The 18,165-nt window shown below is 40.1% G+C and overlaps 1 protein-coding gene across 6 annotated transcripts in view; it reads right to left on the bottom strand.

Annotated features, from left to right (window-relative positions):
• The window catches only part of sh3pxd2aa (SH3 and PX domains 2Aa), a 109,178-nt gene that overhangs the window by 29,983 nt on the left and 61,030 nt on the right, over positions 1–18,165 (bottom strand). For 3 of the 6 annotated variants that reach the window (XM_086032311.1, XM_086032312.1, XM_086032315.1), the window contains exons 7-8: positions 13,306–13,350; positions 6,205–6,333 (exon numbers count right to left, since the gene is read on the bottom strand). In XM_086032311.1, coding sequence (XP_085888437.1) covers positions 6,205–6,333; positions 13,306–13,350 — 174 coding nt within the window. Of the gene's footprint in view, positions 1–131; positions 238–6,204; positions 6,334–13,305; positions 13,351–18,165 lie in introns of those variants that run through there. The other 3 variants (XM_086032313.1, XM_086032314.1, XM_086032317.1) reach the window with 2 other exon arrangements.

Below are 18,165 nucleotides of genomic sequence, written 5' to 3'. Positions count from 1 at the left end.
CGTAGTCATTATGGTGCTGGGGAAAAATGGCGGAAGAGGCACGGGCGTCGTAAAGTCGAAACTTCGTAGGTCGCACGCATATGTCGGAATTTGAGGACTTCCTGTATAGCAGAAGAGCTGAAAATTCTCACCTGGTGGCAGAGTGGTCCTACGCAGCAGTATTGTATCTATTTCCAGGATCAACGAACAAATGATAATGACAGATGAATAACGACACACGACATACCTCATCTGACGTTGTGGAAGAAGTAAGAACTTTAATACAAAGCAACAAAGAAACAAAGGAACACTGCTAGGTAACAAACATGCACGCAATACATTAAGCATCACCATTATTTGAGAGCACATATCATAACACCCCCACTTGCTCTCACATAATCTTGACGACATAAAACACATTTGGAAAAACTTTTATCTGAATGTGAAATTCATGTGCACAATATTTCCCAAACATGAACTTGGCAAATATATTTAACTTAACTCTTGTGAGGAGCTGATGGCTTGTCGCGAACCGGAGGTAGTCGCGGCTATAATTCACTGCTCAAAACACATTCACACACAAACAACAGCACAAATCTCAGGAAGGTTGTTTATTTATACAGTCCCCTCCAAAAGTATTGGAATGGCAAGGCCTTTGTTTTTGTTGTACACTGAAGACATTTGGGTTTCAGCTCAAAAGATGAATATGATATGATCGAAAGAATCTTCATCATGCACTCATTCATTAAGACAATGGCCCAAAGCACACTGCCAACACAACAAGTGACTTCATCAGGGGGGGAAAGTGGAAGCCAGGTCTTAAGCTGCAATCATATCGAACACAAGATGGGTGTTCCTGTCGGCGATTCCAGTTATAATCAATGCAGTTTGCACAGTCGCGCGTGATTGCATGCAGGCCGATGCTTTGAAGTGAAATGTTTGCTCCTTCACCCATTTTGCCGTGCTTTGTTGATGTGAACTTTTGGCGACGGCATGTAGCAGACAGCCAATCGGTGTTGAGAATGTACTTACGACATCAAATAAAGTATATAAAATAAACAGACACACACAGCATGGTGAAATAAAAACAATGATGGACTATGGGACCGGGAGATATACAACACAGCCGGCTTCCAATTACAGTCGGGACCGAGCCAAAAAAAGGAGCAGACTCAGAGAATGGGGAGCAATGAGGTTGACGTATTTGGTGAGTGGCTTGACTTGTTTACAACTGTTGAACTGTCAACCAAGATAGCATTTGAATGGTAAATGGCATAGGTGGTAATTCCGGTCTGTCGGTCCGTCACTGACGGACACCCGTTTTGCTGACGATTGATGGGATACTTTTTAAAAATGACAGACTAAGCACTGACTGAAGTGGATTTTCTGACGTTTTTTTTTTTTAGGGTGGGGCTGTGGGGTACGGATTCACGGACTAACTGACCAACTGACGATTAGAATTCTCGTCACAAAAATGACGGATTGGCACTGACGGATGACGAATGACGGACCAGCAAAATTTAGCAAAGTGCCCACCTCTGGTAAATGGGCTTTACCTTGTTATCGGAATCGCAGACGGAATCCCGTTTAAAATTAGAGGCGGACCGGCCTATAGACGGGTACTATTTTTTTCTCCCGGAAAAAAAGGCAAATGGCGGACGACGGAAGGGTACTCAAGCTGCAGACGGATGATGAATAACCGACGCTCAATTTTTGGTAAAATGCCCAGCTCTGGCCAAAACAACCACTGGTCACCAGAGTGACTAGAAATGTTCAAACTTTTTTTCTGTTGGAGGAGGAGGACGAGCCCGTCCTCTTCTCCGCTCCAAGCAACCCAAGGTGCGGTCGCCCTGCGAACAAAAGCATGCGAGACACAAGAGGTGACGCAGCATTTCGTATTTGGTCTGAACCTAGCAAAAGACTGGCCAAGCCAATCACTAGACCTTAACCCAATAGAGCATAATATTTTTACCTCCTGAAGAGGGTACTGAAGGGAGAGCCCCCTGGAAAACCATTTCCAATGATGAGTCACAGGCTTCATGCAGTTATTGCAAATAAGGGTTATGCCACCAAATTTACTTTGAAATTCATGTCTGTTCAAATACTTTTGCACACTTGAAAGGTGGTTGACCTCAAACAAAAGGTGCTCTGTCCTAATTTGTTCAACACACTGAGATGCAAATACCATGAACTAAAAGATGGACTTCTGAACTTTTTTCTTATATGTATCTTTTGATCTGAAACCCAAATGTCTTGAGTATTTTCAGTCCACAGCAAACCTTGTTGCTCCAATACTCTTGAAGGAAACTGTTTAGGCAATATTAGTAACAGTCAAATCTGGTGATTGATCAATGATTTTTATAGGGAAAATATTGACTCGCAAACTGGGTCAATATCCGCAGCCGGGGCGGACCACCTTTTCTGAGAACAACCGGTTTACAATTTTATACGTTGGGGGCGGCATGGCTCAGTGGTAGAGTGGTCGTTTCTTAAACCTGAAGGTTGTGGGTTTGATCCCGGCCATCGTGACTATGTCGAAGTATCCTTGAGCATGATACTGAACCCCCAGTTGCTCGTGATTGCTGCGTCATCAGTAGGTAGATGAGGTACAATGCGAAGCGCTTTGAGTATCAATGGTAGAAAAGTGCTGTACAAGTGACAGCCCATTTACCATTTGGATGAAATGGTGAAGCTTGAGGTCAAAAGCTTCATGAGCAACCACTGCTTGCCGGGTCCATTCACTTATGAGAGCGAGCTGATATCAGCCAGTGAGGCAACAGCAGGTCAATGCACAAACCAATCTAACCATTCTGCTACATTGCTCTTGCCAGACATTTTTCTATATTTCTATCACCAACAGTGGGGAAACTGGGACAACCTCTCTCCAGGACATGTCTAGCCAGCCGAAAGCTCACGCTCAGGATGATTCATAAATCTTGTAAAAGTGTAGTCTTATAGGTTTTCTTTCAGCTAAGATATTTTCTGTACCCTATGAAAGCACCATTGGACAATTACCCAGAGCTGGCCATTCCGCCTAGCCGACGGACCGGTCAGTACACTGAAGTCTGATAAGCGGGAATTTAAAAAATTAAAAAAGACGGATTAAGCATAAGAAGATTCTCGCCCGTCTGTGTATAATCTTCTACAACCTCACATTAATGATTATTGTTTCGTTTGATGCAGGTATGTTTGCTGCTTGATTCGTGTATTTTACATCAGGCATGTTTTTGGTCAGCTAATGTGTCCTAGTTGCATGCTGCCTGACATCACACCATAGACTGCAGACAAATGTAGATGCACGCTCGACTCCTGTTAGTGCTGCTTGTATTCTGCCCGTTTATCTCAGAAGGAAACGATCCCTAACGGCCGATCCCTTTTTTGTTTTTGCTTTTTTGTCATGTGAGGCTTTGTAAAGCTCTTTGGGCAGGATGATGTACATACACACAATAACTGCATAATAGTACAGTATCTGTTCAAATATGACATGTTTTTTGGAGGGGGGGTTAGGGGATTAGACAGATAGACAAATCAAAAGTTAGTGGTAGTTGGTCGCAGTTTGTAGTCGGAAACGCTAATGGAAGCTCGACATAACGGTGGATAATCGGACGACGGAAGGGTACCCTGGCTGTAGGCGGAGGGCGATAAATGGACCGCAATTTTTTTGGTAAAATGCCTAGCTCTGCAATTACCTATAAAACGGAATGTAATCTGTAAGCAGTTGATTTTAAGAAGGATTATGAACAATATCAAGAACAGCATGTGGTCACAGAAATGTGTATTAAGCTTTGCTGTCAATGTCATTTTCAGTAGGCAAAATGCCAAAATGGCCACGCCCTGAGATGGCTAAAAATGTTCATATTCAACAAACACAATATTAATCAAAATGTCATGTTTAGACTAGTGAAGGCGCAGAGAACATATTATGGCAAAGACATTTTTGGGGTTGACTTCCACTTTAAGGGCGTACCAAGCCACGGTTAAAAAAAAAAAAAAAAAAAAAGGCGACACAAATGACTAGTAATGTTTGGAGCAGACGGCAAAGGGGCTGAAAAGGGGGGATTCCAATCAGGAAATGATCAGAGCTCGACATTTTACGAAAATTTCCCGGTCTGTTTATCGCCTTCCGTCTGCAGCCGGGGTACTCTTCCGCTGTCCGTCTATCCGCCATTTTGTCCGGCCGGACCAAATAGTAATCACCAATAGGCCTTCCGTTAGCGTTTTGACCAACTTCCACTAGCAGCCCCCCGATATTACCACCTGTAACCAAATATGGCCTGCAACAGGTATCACACAGCGTTGTCTCACAGTGTCAAGCACGATCTCTCTCATTGAACCAACCAATAGGAATACCCAATGAAATCATGTGAAAACTCCTCCGATAAGCTCGCTGGCTCGCAGTCACCATGACAACAACCCGAGGTGGACGCGCAATGGTGGTGAAATAATGCCACATTTACAGCCTGAAATTCAAATTACCGTATTGGCCCTGATTATAAGACGAACCCCTCTTTTTCAAGACTCAAGTTTGAAAAAAGTTTTTGGGAACACCAAATTAATTTTCATACAGAAAATAATTACAGTACATCTGAAAAAAAATGATTATAACAATATATTTGAGAGAAAAGCCATGTTATTTTGCCTCATTCAAATCTTAATATCTGAACATTTAAATATGTAAACTAAAGTGCAATCACATTCGTAAATGAATGGCTTCTGGTTTTTGAAATATAAATAAACCAATATATTGTGATCAAACAACAAAATTGCAATAACTGCATTAACGATCAAAATGAAGTCTAACTGTAACTGTAGTCTTGAAACAAATCTGAATAAAGAAAACATTGCAATAAAATAATGCAAACTGGTTTAACTTGAGAGTAGCTGAGATCTATCATGACAGAACATTACTCCTCACAAACAATTATCTGCCTCGCTGTGCTCAGTGTCGCTGTCCTTAATCCTATCCTCTGGCTCCTCCCATAGCACGTCATCCTCACGTGACAGGGGTTGCTTTGGCCTGCGGAGTCAAGTTCAGCATTCGCTTCAATGATATCTGGCGCCATCAAGCGACGACCCCCACTTCAGTCTTATTTCAATGCAAAAAACATTGTCTTATATTCGGGCCAATACGGTAATAGACTCCTATTCTATGTCATGAAATCCGTCTTTTAATCATATGACTTCATCGTAGAACAGACACTACAGCAAGTTAATACTGTATAGTATATGAGCCACATAGCCCTGCTTCCTCTTACTCACATTGTCTGTTGGATGGCTTATTCTTTTCCAGTACCAACATGGTAGAATTGGAATATTCTTGGCAGGAAAATAAAATAGCAGCAGTTGTTTGGAAATATTTAGCAGCTGAGTCAATGGAGTAAGTGAAAGACGCAAGCAAGCCCACAGCTAGCGCGTGTCTACAGCAAGACACATTTTTGTTTCACTCTGGGGCAGTCAATCAGAGCAAACTCACCTGAGAAATCTCATAAGAAAGCTAACTGCAATACTAGGAAAAAAGGAGTATCAGAAGCCTTTTGCTTCCAACTTGAGAATTATCTGCAGAAGCTGAGTGTATACTGCATGCATTGACAGGCCACTACATACAGTACATCCACCGTTGAGTAATCTTGGTTTAGGCAAGCTTCTGTTGTGTTTGAAATTGGAGTTACGTAAAAATACAAATGGATTTCGGAATTGTTGACCTTTACAATGGAGAATGGAACACCTGGAAGGAACAGGTGCCCCACTAACCATATTTTTCAATAATGTGGAAAAACTAACTTCATTACCGGTGTTTTGGTTATTTGGTTGTTTAAGACCAATATGATTAGAAAATATATTGTAACTAGTAGAATGTTGTTGTCCTGTGAAAAACATTTATGTTCATTTTTTTTCATTTTTATTTTTTTTTTTTACATGAATGGTGTTTCCGTGTTACAGACAACGCATTAACATGAACATTTTTTTTTAAATAAAACATTTCACATACGTGTTTTTCACAGGACAGGATGGATGATAAGGTTTATTGTGTACTGACAACACAAATAACCATGAATAAAAAAAAGTACTCCCAAAACATCAGGTTTGTTGGTTAAACAGCGACGCAAACTATACTACCAAAGTCTACGACTACTGCCAGCCATCATCATCATTAAAAGATGCAACACGACACACAAACATAGCCAAATGTAGTATGTAGAAGCACATTCAAATCCGGGTACTCACCACTTTCGCTCTTCTCAATCACGTCCACTGTCTCACCGGCCTTGAGGTTGATCTCAGAATTCTCCTGTCTCTCGTAGTTGGCCACAGCCACATACTGCTCCAGTACCATAGGCTCCAAGCTGTCAATCCCTGGGTGGAAGAAACACGCCGTCAACCACTTGCTTGCTTTGACAGTCCGCGAACACCCGCTGCTTCCAACTGCATTCCTGCCTCTGTGCACCCGGTACGCTGCCATCAGCCGACCCCTGCACTCTGTCACCACGTTTCCTCCCCGGCCGAGCACAAGATGAGCTGTCGATGGGACTGCATAGTTCCAAACATTCAGCCATATGGCTGACGCGACCCCCGGCTAACTGCGAAGCACTGAGGTGCATCGGAAGGAATCAAAACAACAACAGCGAATCCAGCGAGGTTGTGTGGAGAAGTTGCATCTTGCACCTGAAGTGGACTTAGGACCTCAACCAAACTTAAGATCTACACTAAAATAAATAGGAGAAAAGAATTTGAGGGGAACACTGGCTCGTGAATGGAAAATCAACAGCGTGGCTGAGAGGAAAGGCCTCCCCTCTCCTGCCATCGGGAGCCAGTCCCGGACAGGGAGGGGGGTGACAAACACACCAATCATGTTAGTCGACAATGCTGGCCTTAAATAGAAACATATGAGAGGACTGCAGGGGAGAGACAGGGAAAGAGGCTGGGTATGAGTTCTTCAAAAAAACAACAACAAAAAAAAAAACAAAAAACACTTTCCTCTTTTGTTTCAGTTTTAGATTTCTCGGCACACTTTCAAAAAGCACCAAAAACTGTAAACAGGATTTTTGTGAATGCTGATTTACAGCATATGCATTATTCGGCAGTTTTGCTACTAACACCAACACAGCGCTGTCTCGAAATCATTTTCAGTCGCTAATTTAGGACACGAACAAACCGCTGGTTAATTACGCTGTCACAAGTTTCCGGCGTGCGTGGCTAGCAGCTGTTATCATTAGCTTGTAATTAATGTGCTGTGCATGTTTTAAGAAAGGTGCCTTGAATTGCACTTCAAGCCTTTTTCATTACGAAAAAATAAAACTTTGTCTTCATTTAATTTATAACAACACGTTTGCCTAATAATTGTAAGAAAACAGTCAGCGCAAAATGTCTGGCAGGATACCTTGAAATGTACACACTGTACCACTTACAAAATTGCGTTAAATTGTGTTCTTAAATCCGAAACGGCCATATTAGATTAGATATTAAATAAATTAAGAAAAAGTTCTATTTAGTTTTTTTTTTAGTGGACCACTAGTGAGTACGAAAGACAATCTTGTCGCAATCTCATGCGAGTACTACATGAAAAAAATTATGTGCTGTATGTGTATGTGTGTATATATATATATATATATATAGATATATAGATATATATATATATATATAGATAGATATATAGATAGATTGTAAGGGACTAGAGTGTCAATGTGAATCGAGTTTTCGAAAACAACTAAAAACCAAATAAATGAGCCCTGTTTTAGCAACAATAAGTTGGTGGGTGTGTTGTAGTGATGAGGGTTATTTAGAAAAAGCCACATATTGGAAACAAAATGTCCAAAAGATCACAAGACTTCACAAATTGAACCCATGCAACTACACAGAGTCTTTTGGCACATTGGTCAAGTGACTCAGTAAGATGTGGAGCAGCTGATCAGAGGAACTGAAATTGTTTTGTATTCAGAGCAGTATGTAGGGTCTCTAATCTAAGGGTATAATGATGCATCAAAATTGAGATTTATATTCCTATGATCCAACTACATCAATCTGTGTTCGGCAAGTAAATCAATTTAAAATAGTTTTAAAAGGTAATCAATCAATTATATTGATATTGATTGATAGGAAATAACACGTTAGATTCATGCACGGCAGACTATCTGGTTGGATGTGAGTGACTCGCCTCAGCCTTTCAAATGAGCGAAGCTTATCTCGCTTTCAAGTTTTGTGATTATCGTGTGAAAATGTGTGAAGTAGAAATGCTGAGAGTGTCAAAGTGCAACTATTGTAAGTTAGATCATCAAAGAAATATTTATAGATTTTGAAAGAACGATATAGTAGGAGGAGGAACTTTGTCGGACAAAAGAGGAGAATGAGTAATGTTAACTACTGGACGCTGTTTTCAAGCCTCACGTTGTGTTACAAAAAGCAGGTTTGTTCAATTGTTTACTAGCTCTTAATGGATTATTAACAGTATTCCTAAACGCTTTTCCTCAAGGAAAAACCTCAAGGTGCTTCTTTTCTAGCCATTAGTATTTAACTTTTTAAAACAGAGATTCTCAAACGTTGTGCATCCAGGGACCCTTTACAGTGGAGACATTTTTCAAAGGACGTCCTCATAAAACTAATAAAACATCTGTTTCCCCGGTGGAAAAAAATGGCCAAACCAGTAAAATAATAGCTGAAATAACAATTGGGTTGGACAGAAGTCTCCAAAACTATCACTTTTGTAGAAACCCCGCCAAAAATGATGCTTGTTGAGCCGTTTACATGAAATTATCAAAGACAGCAAGCGACACGGCTGACCTGTTCTCTGAATCTGAGCCGTCATTGGTCGTTGTGAGCAGTTGTGATGTCATTTTCAGTCGATAGAAGACAAAATGGCCGCCCCCGGAGATGGCTAAAAATGAGTGCATTTTGCTGCTTAATTTATATTCCACAAACTCAAAATGAATCAGAATGCCGTGTTTCAACTAGTGGGCCTGCTGGGATCATGTTCTTGAAAAAAATATGTTTGGGTTGACTTCCGCTTTAAGATTGGTCAGTCATTTCTAAAAATGACAAACCCACCTGGAGACTGACCAATACTATCAAAGTGTTCCACTTTGTCTTATTGCATAGCAATACAATTACATCAGGAAAATATTCATATTTAATGACCATAATGAATTTGACCTGATTCCCTTACAAGAAACGAAAGGGAGTGCCGAAATGTTACCTGCAATGTTGGGAATTCAATTGTTTATTTCACAGTCACACTGGTTGACTTTTTGGCTAAGTGATTAAAAAAAATCTCAATTTCAAGCCACTGAATCATTTCGGATTGCATAATTTGTAAGAACCAATATATTCCTTGAATTGAATAGACAATCACGAATCGTGATACCAATCAAATTGTTGATAAAATTGAATTGTTACACCCGTAGTATAAGCTCAAGGATCCAGGGCAAGGTACTCCTCAAAACTGTGGTCAGTTGGACTTCTTCTTGGCGAGTATCACAATTTATCCAAAAGGCATCTTTATCATAAAGTCTCTCCCATGATGACTCACTCCCACTTTAAAATGCATCTTTTTTTTCGCTCACATGTCCCAGAAAATGCTGTTCTTTTGGTCTGGTCTGGATTAGGTGCTGTTTTGTTGGCAAAAGAGGGTTGTACAAAGTATTAACATCAGGGGTGCTAGGAATTGTTTATGTCAAAGAATTATTTCTTAATGTGAGACCCCCCCCCCCCCATGACTAAATGCAATTTTCCTCTTTTAAAAAAATACATAAATATTTTATTTTGGTGCTATATTATTTGTAAAAAAACAGAATTTATTAAAAGCTAAAGAAAAAATCTTAACCAATAATTATGGAGGGCAATTTACCTGAAAATAAAAATGTCTGGTATGAGCAGCCGCAAAAAAGGCTTTGCCAATGCCTGCGACAAAGAAAATGAGAAAATAGCATTTTCTTTGCAGACATTTAGTCATTTTCTGAATCTGATCTCCGAGTCTCTGAGGTTCAATGATTAATTTGATTTTCATTGTACCGACCATTAAAAAAAATGGGTGAAACAGGCAGAGAATACCAATGAGGGCTGGCAACCATAAAGTCCCTTCCTGCTGGATGGAGACGACTGTCTTTAGTCAGCGGGAAAGTAAAAATAAAAAAAAAAGACGGGTGGTGGGATATATAAGATGAAATAGCAGACCTTATAAGCGCAGAACAATCAAAGACACCTCTGACTTTGAAACATTTTGTGACATTTATATTCTTATTTGTATTAGAGTATTGTTTCATTCAAGCATTTGACTGATCTAAAAGAAATGCATTGATATTTTCAATTATTAAATACTGTATATTCTGCTGTTTCACAGTGTGTAAGTATTAGGACCCCTGGCAATTACAATTAATTGAGAATGGATGCCCACAGAGCGACACAGCTTGCACTCTTCTAGGAAGACTTTCTACAAAATATTGTGTGAATGTGTTTGTGGATTTATTTTTTCTCTATTCATCCAGAGGAACATTTGTGGTGACAGAGATCACAGATGTTTGACGAGGGAGCCTGGCTCACAATTACGGTAATCCTGAAGATGTTTAACTCATTCACTGCCAGACATTTTCAGACCCTCTTTTACGCTAACGTTTGAAAAAAATATAAATCAATTCATAGGATTTAATGGCTGGACCGTGAAAAGACAAATTCGTCAATGGCAGTGATTGAGTTAATGGGGTTACGGTCTCTTGCAACTACACTGTCAAGTCAAGTCAATTGCAGAGGGTGTCCAGAAGTACTCTCCTCACGCAACAAAATCAACTGGACCCAAGAGCTTGCACTGTGCACTGGGGCACAGTCGTCATGGCTTCCCTAATCTGTTCTCACAAAGATACAAGTGTAGAATTGTTCAAAATGTCAGCAGGGTAAAATGAGCATTACGGGCTATTCGGAGATCCAGCCTTCCACTATATTATGTAATATATGAGAACGAGCGTGTAATCATATTCATTTACATGTGGCAGGAAACATATTTTTCCTGATGACTCTCATGCACCAAAAGCAGAAGGAAATTATGGCCTGTGGGCCACACCCGGCCAGTACAAAGTGGTGCTTTTTATTTTAACCCATTAAGGACGGGAGCGCATACCCCCACTTGTACCACTAGAGTCAGGAGCGCTATTGCGTACATGTCATTTTCTTGTTTTTAATCGAATTTGGTCTCTTAACCAATGAGATGCATCCGAATATAAACGTGACGGTGTCGTGAGCCCGCGGCGGATGTTCCGGAATTCTTTTGAGTCATAATGGCGGATGCCGCGGTCGCAGGAGCTCTTAACTGAGTAACGGCAGTGATATAGACGACGCACTTGTGGACTTTGTACCAGTAGAACCAGTCGAACGTGATATATGGTTAAGATATATTTTTGTAGACAATGACAATATCGACAGCTTTGCAACAGAACTTTATTTTTACATCTTCGATTGAAACAGTAAAGATTAATAAACTCGGGCCTGTGTGAACGCCACATGTCTAAGCTATTAAATTCTTTTGGAATGATGTTGATATTAATTATTTTGTAGGTGTTGTATTTCTGGGAAAACCTCAGGTTTTCAAAGGTAATTCCAAAGATTAGGTTTTGGGGGCTGTTGAGCCAGGTGCTGTAGGCCTTAATGGGTTAATGTGCGTTTGTGGATGGTGCAAGCAAGCAAAAGCTATTCTGCAATGTTGCAAACCTGGTGAAATTTTCACCATATGTAGTGACTTTTCCGCCCCCTCTACTGACTATTTTTTAAAACATACTCGTCCTCATGTTAGCAGCATTCTTAGTTCCTGCATGGTAGAGGGAAGAAGTGAGGAGATTTGCCCTGATAATGAGCACAGTTTCAAAAGACTGCACTTACTGGGTCTATCATCTTTGTGTCAAAATATATTCACGTCAATAATATTACTGATACCGCTTCCTACACTCTAAACACAGTTGGGTGAAAAAATAACAATCTTGAGTAAAAAATGGACCCATCCACTACTTGGGTCAATTTTACCCACCTCCTTGCGTTGTTTTGTAAAAAATAGCCCCATTTTTTGGGTAATTTTTTCGAAACTACCGGGGTTGCTTTCTTTAATAACAACCCAGAAAATTGGGTCAAATTGACCCAAGTAAGTGTATCGGTTCATTTTGACCCAAAATTGTGTTATTCTTAACCCAGCTGTTTTTAGAGTGTACATGTCCACCTCTCTACGACCATATGAACAGCAAATGCGTTTGTTCGGCTCAAAATTTCAACACACTTTTAAAAAGTACAAAAAACGTAGACAGGATTTTTGCGAATGTTGATTAAATGTATATATAGATATAAAGTTACGTGTAGATATGTAATTTTGATGACTGCTTATAACAAAAAATTGCATTTCCTAATTATAAAATATGTCGTGTCAGTTTAATAAAAACAAGACAAATTAATGATTCGGTAAATGAAATAAATTCATATTGGTCACAGTTGAGATTAGCATGTTGGCATGGCCCTCAATCATTCCAGTTTCTCATGTGGCCCTTTTGGAAAGAGAATTGCCCGCCCCGTTTGTAGACGAATGTGCATGCTGGAGGAACCAACATTGGAGGACTCATATCATAAGCATGTTTAATTTAACCAGATGGGTGAAAGGAGAGGCTGATGACAGTGCATGTTAATCGGATGTCTTGAGAATGCTGAAGTGTGAAAGAAAAAAAAAAAACGAAAGAAAAAAGTGGGATGCAGCCGACAGGGCACACTCACATAAACACAGTTGAGCATGCGTTCAACAGTCAATACGTTCACATGCGTACGTTAGTGGAAGTACCCCCATATTTCAATTTTAACTAGATTTCTCTCCTTGACCCGTTTCAAATGCACTCGGGTTAATGACATTTTTTTATGTGGAAGTATGCCCATTTTCAGATTGTTTTGCAGTGGGGCTGTTGTATTTGGCTATTGGCAGCTAAATAGGTCACCAATGCTTGTTATTCTGCCATTCATGTATTTTCAGAATTCTAGCCCTGAGTCTCCAGCTGCTGAAGCATGAACTCATTGAGCATTCAAAATTGAGTACCTAGAAATGTGCCTTAAGCCATAGCCTTGCTTGCTTTGTCCTCTGCTGTATTACTTGTAATAGTATTCAACGTTCAGGTAAAATCTTGCGGTGGAGACTGGAGTGCAGAGAAAGGCTTTCTCCACTGGCATGCAACTAAAACCAAATAAAATAAAAATCTAAGTGAAAAAATCTGTCAATTTCAGTCAGACTGGGGAGTTTTTTATGTGTTTGAATAATATGGGCACTAAATGCTCACTTGTGTCATGCAAACGTACTGATTTGACAAAGACACACAAAGCTACCTGACGCCTCTTTCCTTGGGCTGTCGGTAATGCCGTACATCCATACTGCAGATGTAAAAGAGAACGGAAAAAAAGCAGAGAAAGATTATTCAGTCCGACAGAAAGAAAATGGCCACAGAATGGTAAAGAAAAAGCTAAGCATATCTATTAAACCAAATTGGGATAGGTTCCTACATTTACTGGTTTAAGTGAACTGATGCACCCAGTAGTGAGGGCGTGTCAAGATACTGTACATTGTAAACGAAAACATGACAAACAACACTCCCATTCTTATCCGTTTCTCATCCCAAATTATACCTCTCTCCACATGACTTTGATTCTGCTTCTCAAATGCATATGTCCCTTTGCTTGGACTTCAAGGTAGCTGTGATGGGTGTTAGCCACTTCTGAAGTAATTACCCCTAATTCTCCACTGCCTTATTTTTCTTTCTTTTTTTTCTAACATAAAATTAAAGACGCCATACAGGAAATTACATTCTATTCGTGAAGACAAGGACAGATGGTGTGCAGACACAAGTTTTAGGGTGCCAATTTGGTACAGAATATCAAAAGTTTGGTTTTCAATGTTTCGGCAAAAATAAGCATTTTAGTAACAGTGCAACTGCACTTTTACAGTGGGTGATTTAGCAATGGCTTCAGGTCCAACAACAACAACAACAACAACAACAACAACAACAACAACAACAACAACAAAATAGACCCTAAAAATAAGATGTGACTGCACTGGGTCACAAAATTACAAATCAGATAAATGACCAGAGGTGGGCATCGTCAGTCCGTCACTAAGTTACCTTTCCCTCGTCGACGTCAGCCAATCGGTGTCGAGAACTGAATTTCCACATCACAAGCATTGTTTTTTATTTTTCATTTATTGGCAACGGGTCAGGTGTGCGGCACCTGCGTGTGACGTGGTACCACTAAGTCTGTTCTCAACACCGTTTGGCTGACTCGGACCAACTGACCTGAAATACTGACGAAAGCTCACTGACGGACTAACGCAGCGACGAATGCCCACATCTGGGAATGACAATCTTTTACTTCCATTATTATCTTTTGGGAAAACTGAGCGTACAAATAGTACAGAAATGTGCTTGGATAAATTTGAGTGCAACTCAAATTCTATTTATCACACAAAGAAAAACTGATGATTCGATTGTTTGTAATAAAATTATCAGAGGAAAAAAAAATCCTCCTGGGCGACTGGGCAAGTGCGCTGCCGTGGCCGCCTCAGAGTGCACCTTGGCTGGCCGAAATTTCGCAGGCGGGCTGCTGATATTCAAGAACAACAATACAATGAAGAGACATGGTGGCCACAAGACGCCCACATATCAGCAACTAACCAATGAAGGGAAATAGGTTTAACATATCAAATTAAGGAGAACAGCGACCCAATCGGAGCAAAGCTTGTTTACATATTTAACCTTTTCATTTGAATATTGAAAATCACAGGCATTTCTGACCAACGAAAATAGCTGGAAAAAGGGCCTTCTTCTCATTTCTAACCCAAATAATCTTGCTAACCTGAATAAAGCAGATAAAAGATTATTTTTAAAAATGTGGCAAGGGAACTTTTACAGTATATGTGTATGCCGTTTTTTGATTGTTGGTTCCAATCAATGCATTGCAGCTAAAAGGCATAACTAAATGTTCCTTACTTGTTTAATCACATCACATGATGAGATGCACCTGCCCTCATAGTGAGCCCCAAGAGGACAAACACAGGTTCTGGTTTGTGTTGATAACAAGATTTAGCTCTCCAAAGTAGCACACAGGGTTTGTTAGAGACATTTTTATAAGGTATAAGATTTACGTTACACAGTAAGTTGTCCAAGGAGACACTATAGCTGTTCATATTTGCACTAGCAGCATGGCTGATGTGTATACTGTTTATTGCATGTTTTATTCATTACCTGTTTCTTTTACTACCCAATTATCATGTTGGTTTGTCAAGAAAATAAAAGCCTTTAATAATCTCTTCAATCAAGATCTCTGGCTATACGTGCTACTATGGGATGGTGGATTTTATTAAAGCAGAGCCCAGGATTTACAGTACTCAGGTTGGCTGAAAATCTGTTTTTCATTTGTTTGGTGCACAGAGACTCAAATAGTAAGAGCAGCCCAATCCTTTCTCACTATCCACCTGAGCTTTTAGAGGTTTGGTTTCACATTGGCATCAGTAGGAGGGTTATAAGCTGGTCTCGGGTCACCCTCAATAAAGCCCAAGCGTGTTTATTGGCTTGCAGGCAGCTCAATATATGATTGATATTAAGAGTACTTTTCAATCTGGACCTCCTCTGTGTTCACAGTGCACCATACTAGTGAGCACACATACAAGCCTCATCTAGTACAAGTTTGGGCGATAACGCCACTAAACTGGGAGGATGCATTTTCTTAAAATTATAGTCCTACATGTCTACAATTCCCAACCATAGCCTCTAGCTAGCAAACAAACAATACCGTGTTGAAGAGTGACAATGGGGAGTGTGCTCACTTCCACCATGGTCCACAATGTTAGTCATTTTAGGCTGTCTAAATAGTCAAAATCTTCTGGTTTTGCTTATTACTAGGCTCTCATTCTTTTGTATGAGTCGCCTTGCTTGTCATGTCTGATAGAATTGATTATCAGATGAGCATTTAATGCAGAAAAGCTGGAGTGGTACAAACCCACGCGCTCCAGCAAATGACTTGCGGCAACAAAGCCTCCATCTTAAATGTGTCATAAACTGCTTACATTAGTAGCTGCAATTATGTGTAAAAGCTAACACAGATGATGTTTTATGTGCAGGCAGGTGATGATAGCACAAATGTCTGTTTGTAATTTGCTCATTAGCATTAACCGCTAAGCATTAACCGCGCGTGTGTGTGCTATTCCTAACTATTCCTTAAAAACACATCTATCCAGCCATCTGTTCATTTTTCTATACCGCTTATCTTGCTCGTAGTCATGGAGAGCTGTCGCCTATCCAAGCTGACTTTGGGGGAAAGGCAGACTACGCCATGGACTGGTGCCAGTCAATCACAGGGCACATAGAGAGAGAGACAACAATGTAATTGTACATGTTGTACTCTGCCCTTTAGCCGACGTCAGCTGGGATAGGCTCCACCTTCCCTGTGAATCCTGAACAAGTTAAGATGCATGGAAAATGGACGGATGGATCTTCATCTCCTCAATATGACATGGTTGTTTTCATACCATTCATGAAAAATGCATGATAAGGCAGTTTTAATTATTCGACTTTCCGCTCCTCCTACCAGGTTTGCTACACTGAGATGCTTACATATTTTTTTTGTTTTTACACTTGATGCCCTTTGTGGCGCAACCCACCCAGTTTCCCGGGTTTGGTACCGCCACTTCAGTGGTTTGGCATCATGGCATTTAATTGGTTGGTGAATTAGGTATCACTTGGACACAAAGTGTAAGTGGACATCTCTATTTAGGCTCAATTCAACCTCTGAGAACATCACAAAACAATTAGCTTTTCCATCAGCCTGTTTTGCTGACAATTGACAGAAACACGCCCCACCTGTCTCGTGTGTTTGTTCGCGGGGCATTTCTTAGAGAGGACTGCATGACTGTATATGTGTGAGAGTGAGTGCTCCTGTTTTCAATAGGATCTCTGGGGGTACAGTGATGGCTGGCTGTGATTGCCTAAGGAGGATTTTTGTTTAAAAAATATGTTTATTTTGATGACAAGTAAACGGTACATTTTTTAGAAAAAATAAATAAAAGTGAACCATTCGGGTGATATTCTATGAAATTACATCAGAATAAAAAATACACTAACAATAAAGATCTCTTAATCTTGTAAATTATTAAGACACTGAAATCTTTAAACACTCAGCAGCAACAGCCATCTAAGTATTCAAGTTAAAGACAAGTTATCATTACAGTACATATATACATTTTTGTGATGAAAAAAATACATACAATAACAGTTACAATTATTGCTAACTATATTAAAACTCTTTTTATAATGAAAAAAAATACAGTAACGTTAAAAATTCTTTATGGAATCATATCCACTTTTTAGGCATTGAAATATTTGACTGTTCAACACCATATTGTAACAAATTGTTTTTTCTGTGTTGTGGTTGAATTTGTGTTTTGCTGAGTTGTGATGTTTCCGAGGTTCATGACTGCATCGTACGGCGAGCGAGAGAAGGAGAGGAGAATGAAGAAGAGAGACAGCTGTTGTACATTTGAAAGAAACGATTGTTGTACTGTGTTGGCGTCAACTGCGGCCCACAGTAGCCGGTTGGATTAATAAAAACTACTTAATTAAACTACATCTGACGGCGTGTTCCTGGAAGACACTACAATATGATAAATCTCGCTATTTAAGTTTGACGTTTTTGGCTAAAAAGCTTGCTTCCTCATCTAAGAAACATTAAAAGTCGGATGACGCCGTTTTAAGTGAGTTATTATGTTAGACGTGCTACCTGCAACATAGCCGCCGATCTCATGTAGCAATGTCGGCACACAACTTTGGGACTTATCCACGTACCTTTCGCCATCGGCGGTTTCAACAGGAAAGCTCGAATGTTCCCAAACAGGAGACCGTAGTGTACGGGGGATCTTCGAGCTGGCTTGTTTGCGTATGCCATAATAATGCCATTTATCCATGCATTTATGATTTATCACGGCTTCTGGCGTACTGGCTCCTCTTTTGTGCCGCCACTCTCCTCTCCCGTGTGTGGCAGTCACTAGCGCCCGTGCATATAATAAAAACTCAGAAACGGTACACAAGTTGGACCGAACCGAACATGCCATACCGAAACGTATTAATACACCCACGTGTACCGTTACACCCCTAATATTGACTATATATGAAAACGCTTTGTGCTTCTTGTAGAGTAGGT

Source organism: Filicampus tigris, chromosome 6, assembly GCF_054856515.1.
Source record: "Filicampus tigris isolate MCC_2025a chromosome 6, RoL_Ftig_1.0, whole genome shotgun sequence".
Taxonomy (NCBI): domain Eukaryota; kingdom Metazoa; phylum Chordata; class Actinopteri; order Syngnathiformes; family Syngnathidae; genus Filicampus; species Filicampus tigris.
Note: the sequence above shows the minus strand (reverse complement) of the source record. Positions and strands in the feature narration are given on the sequence as shown.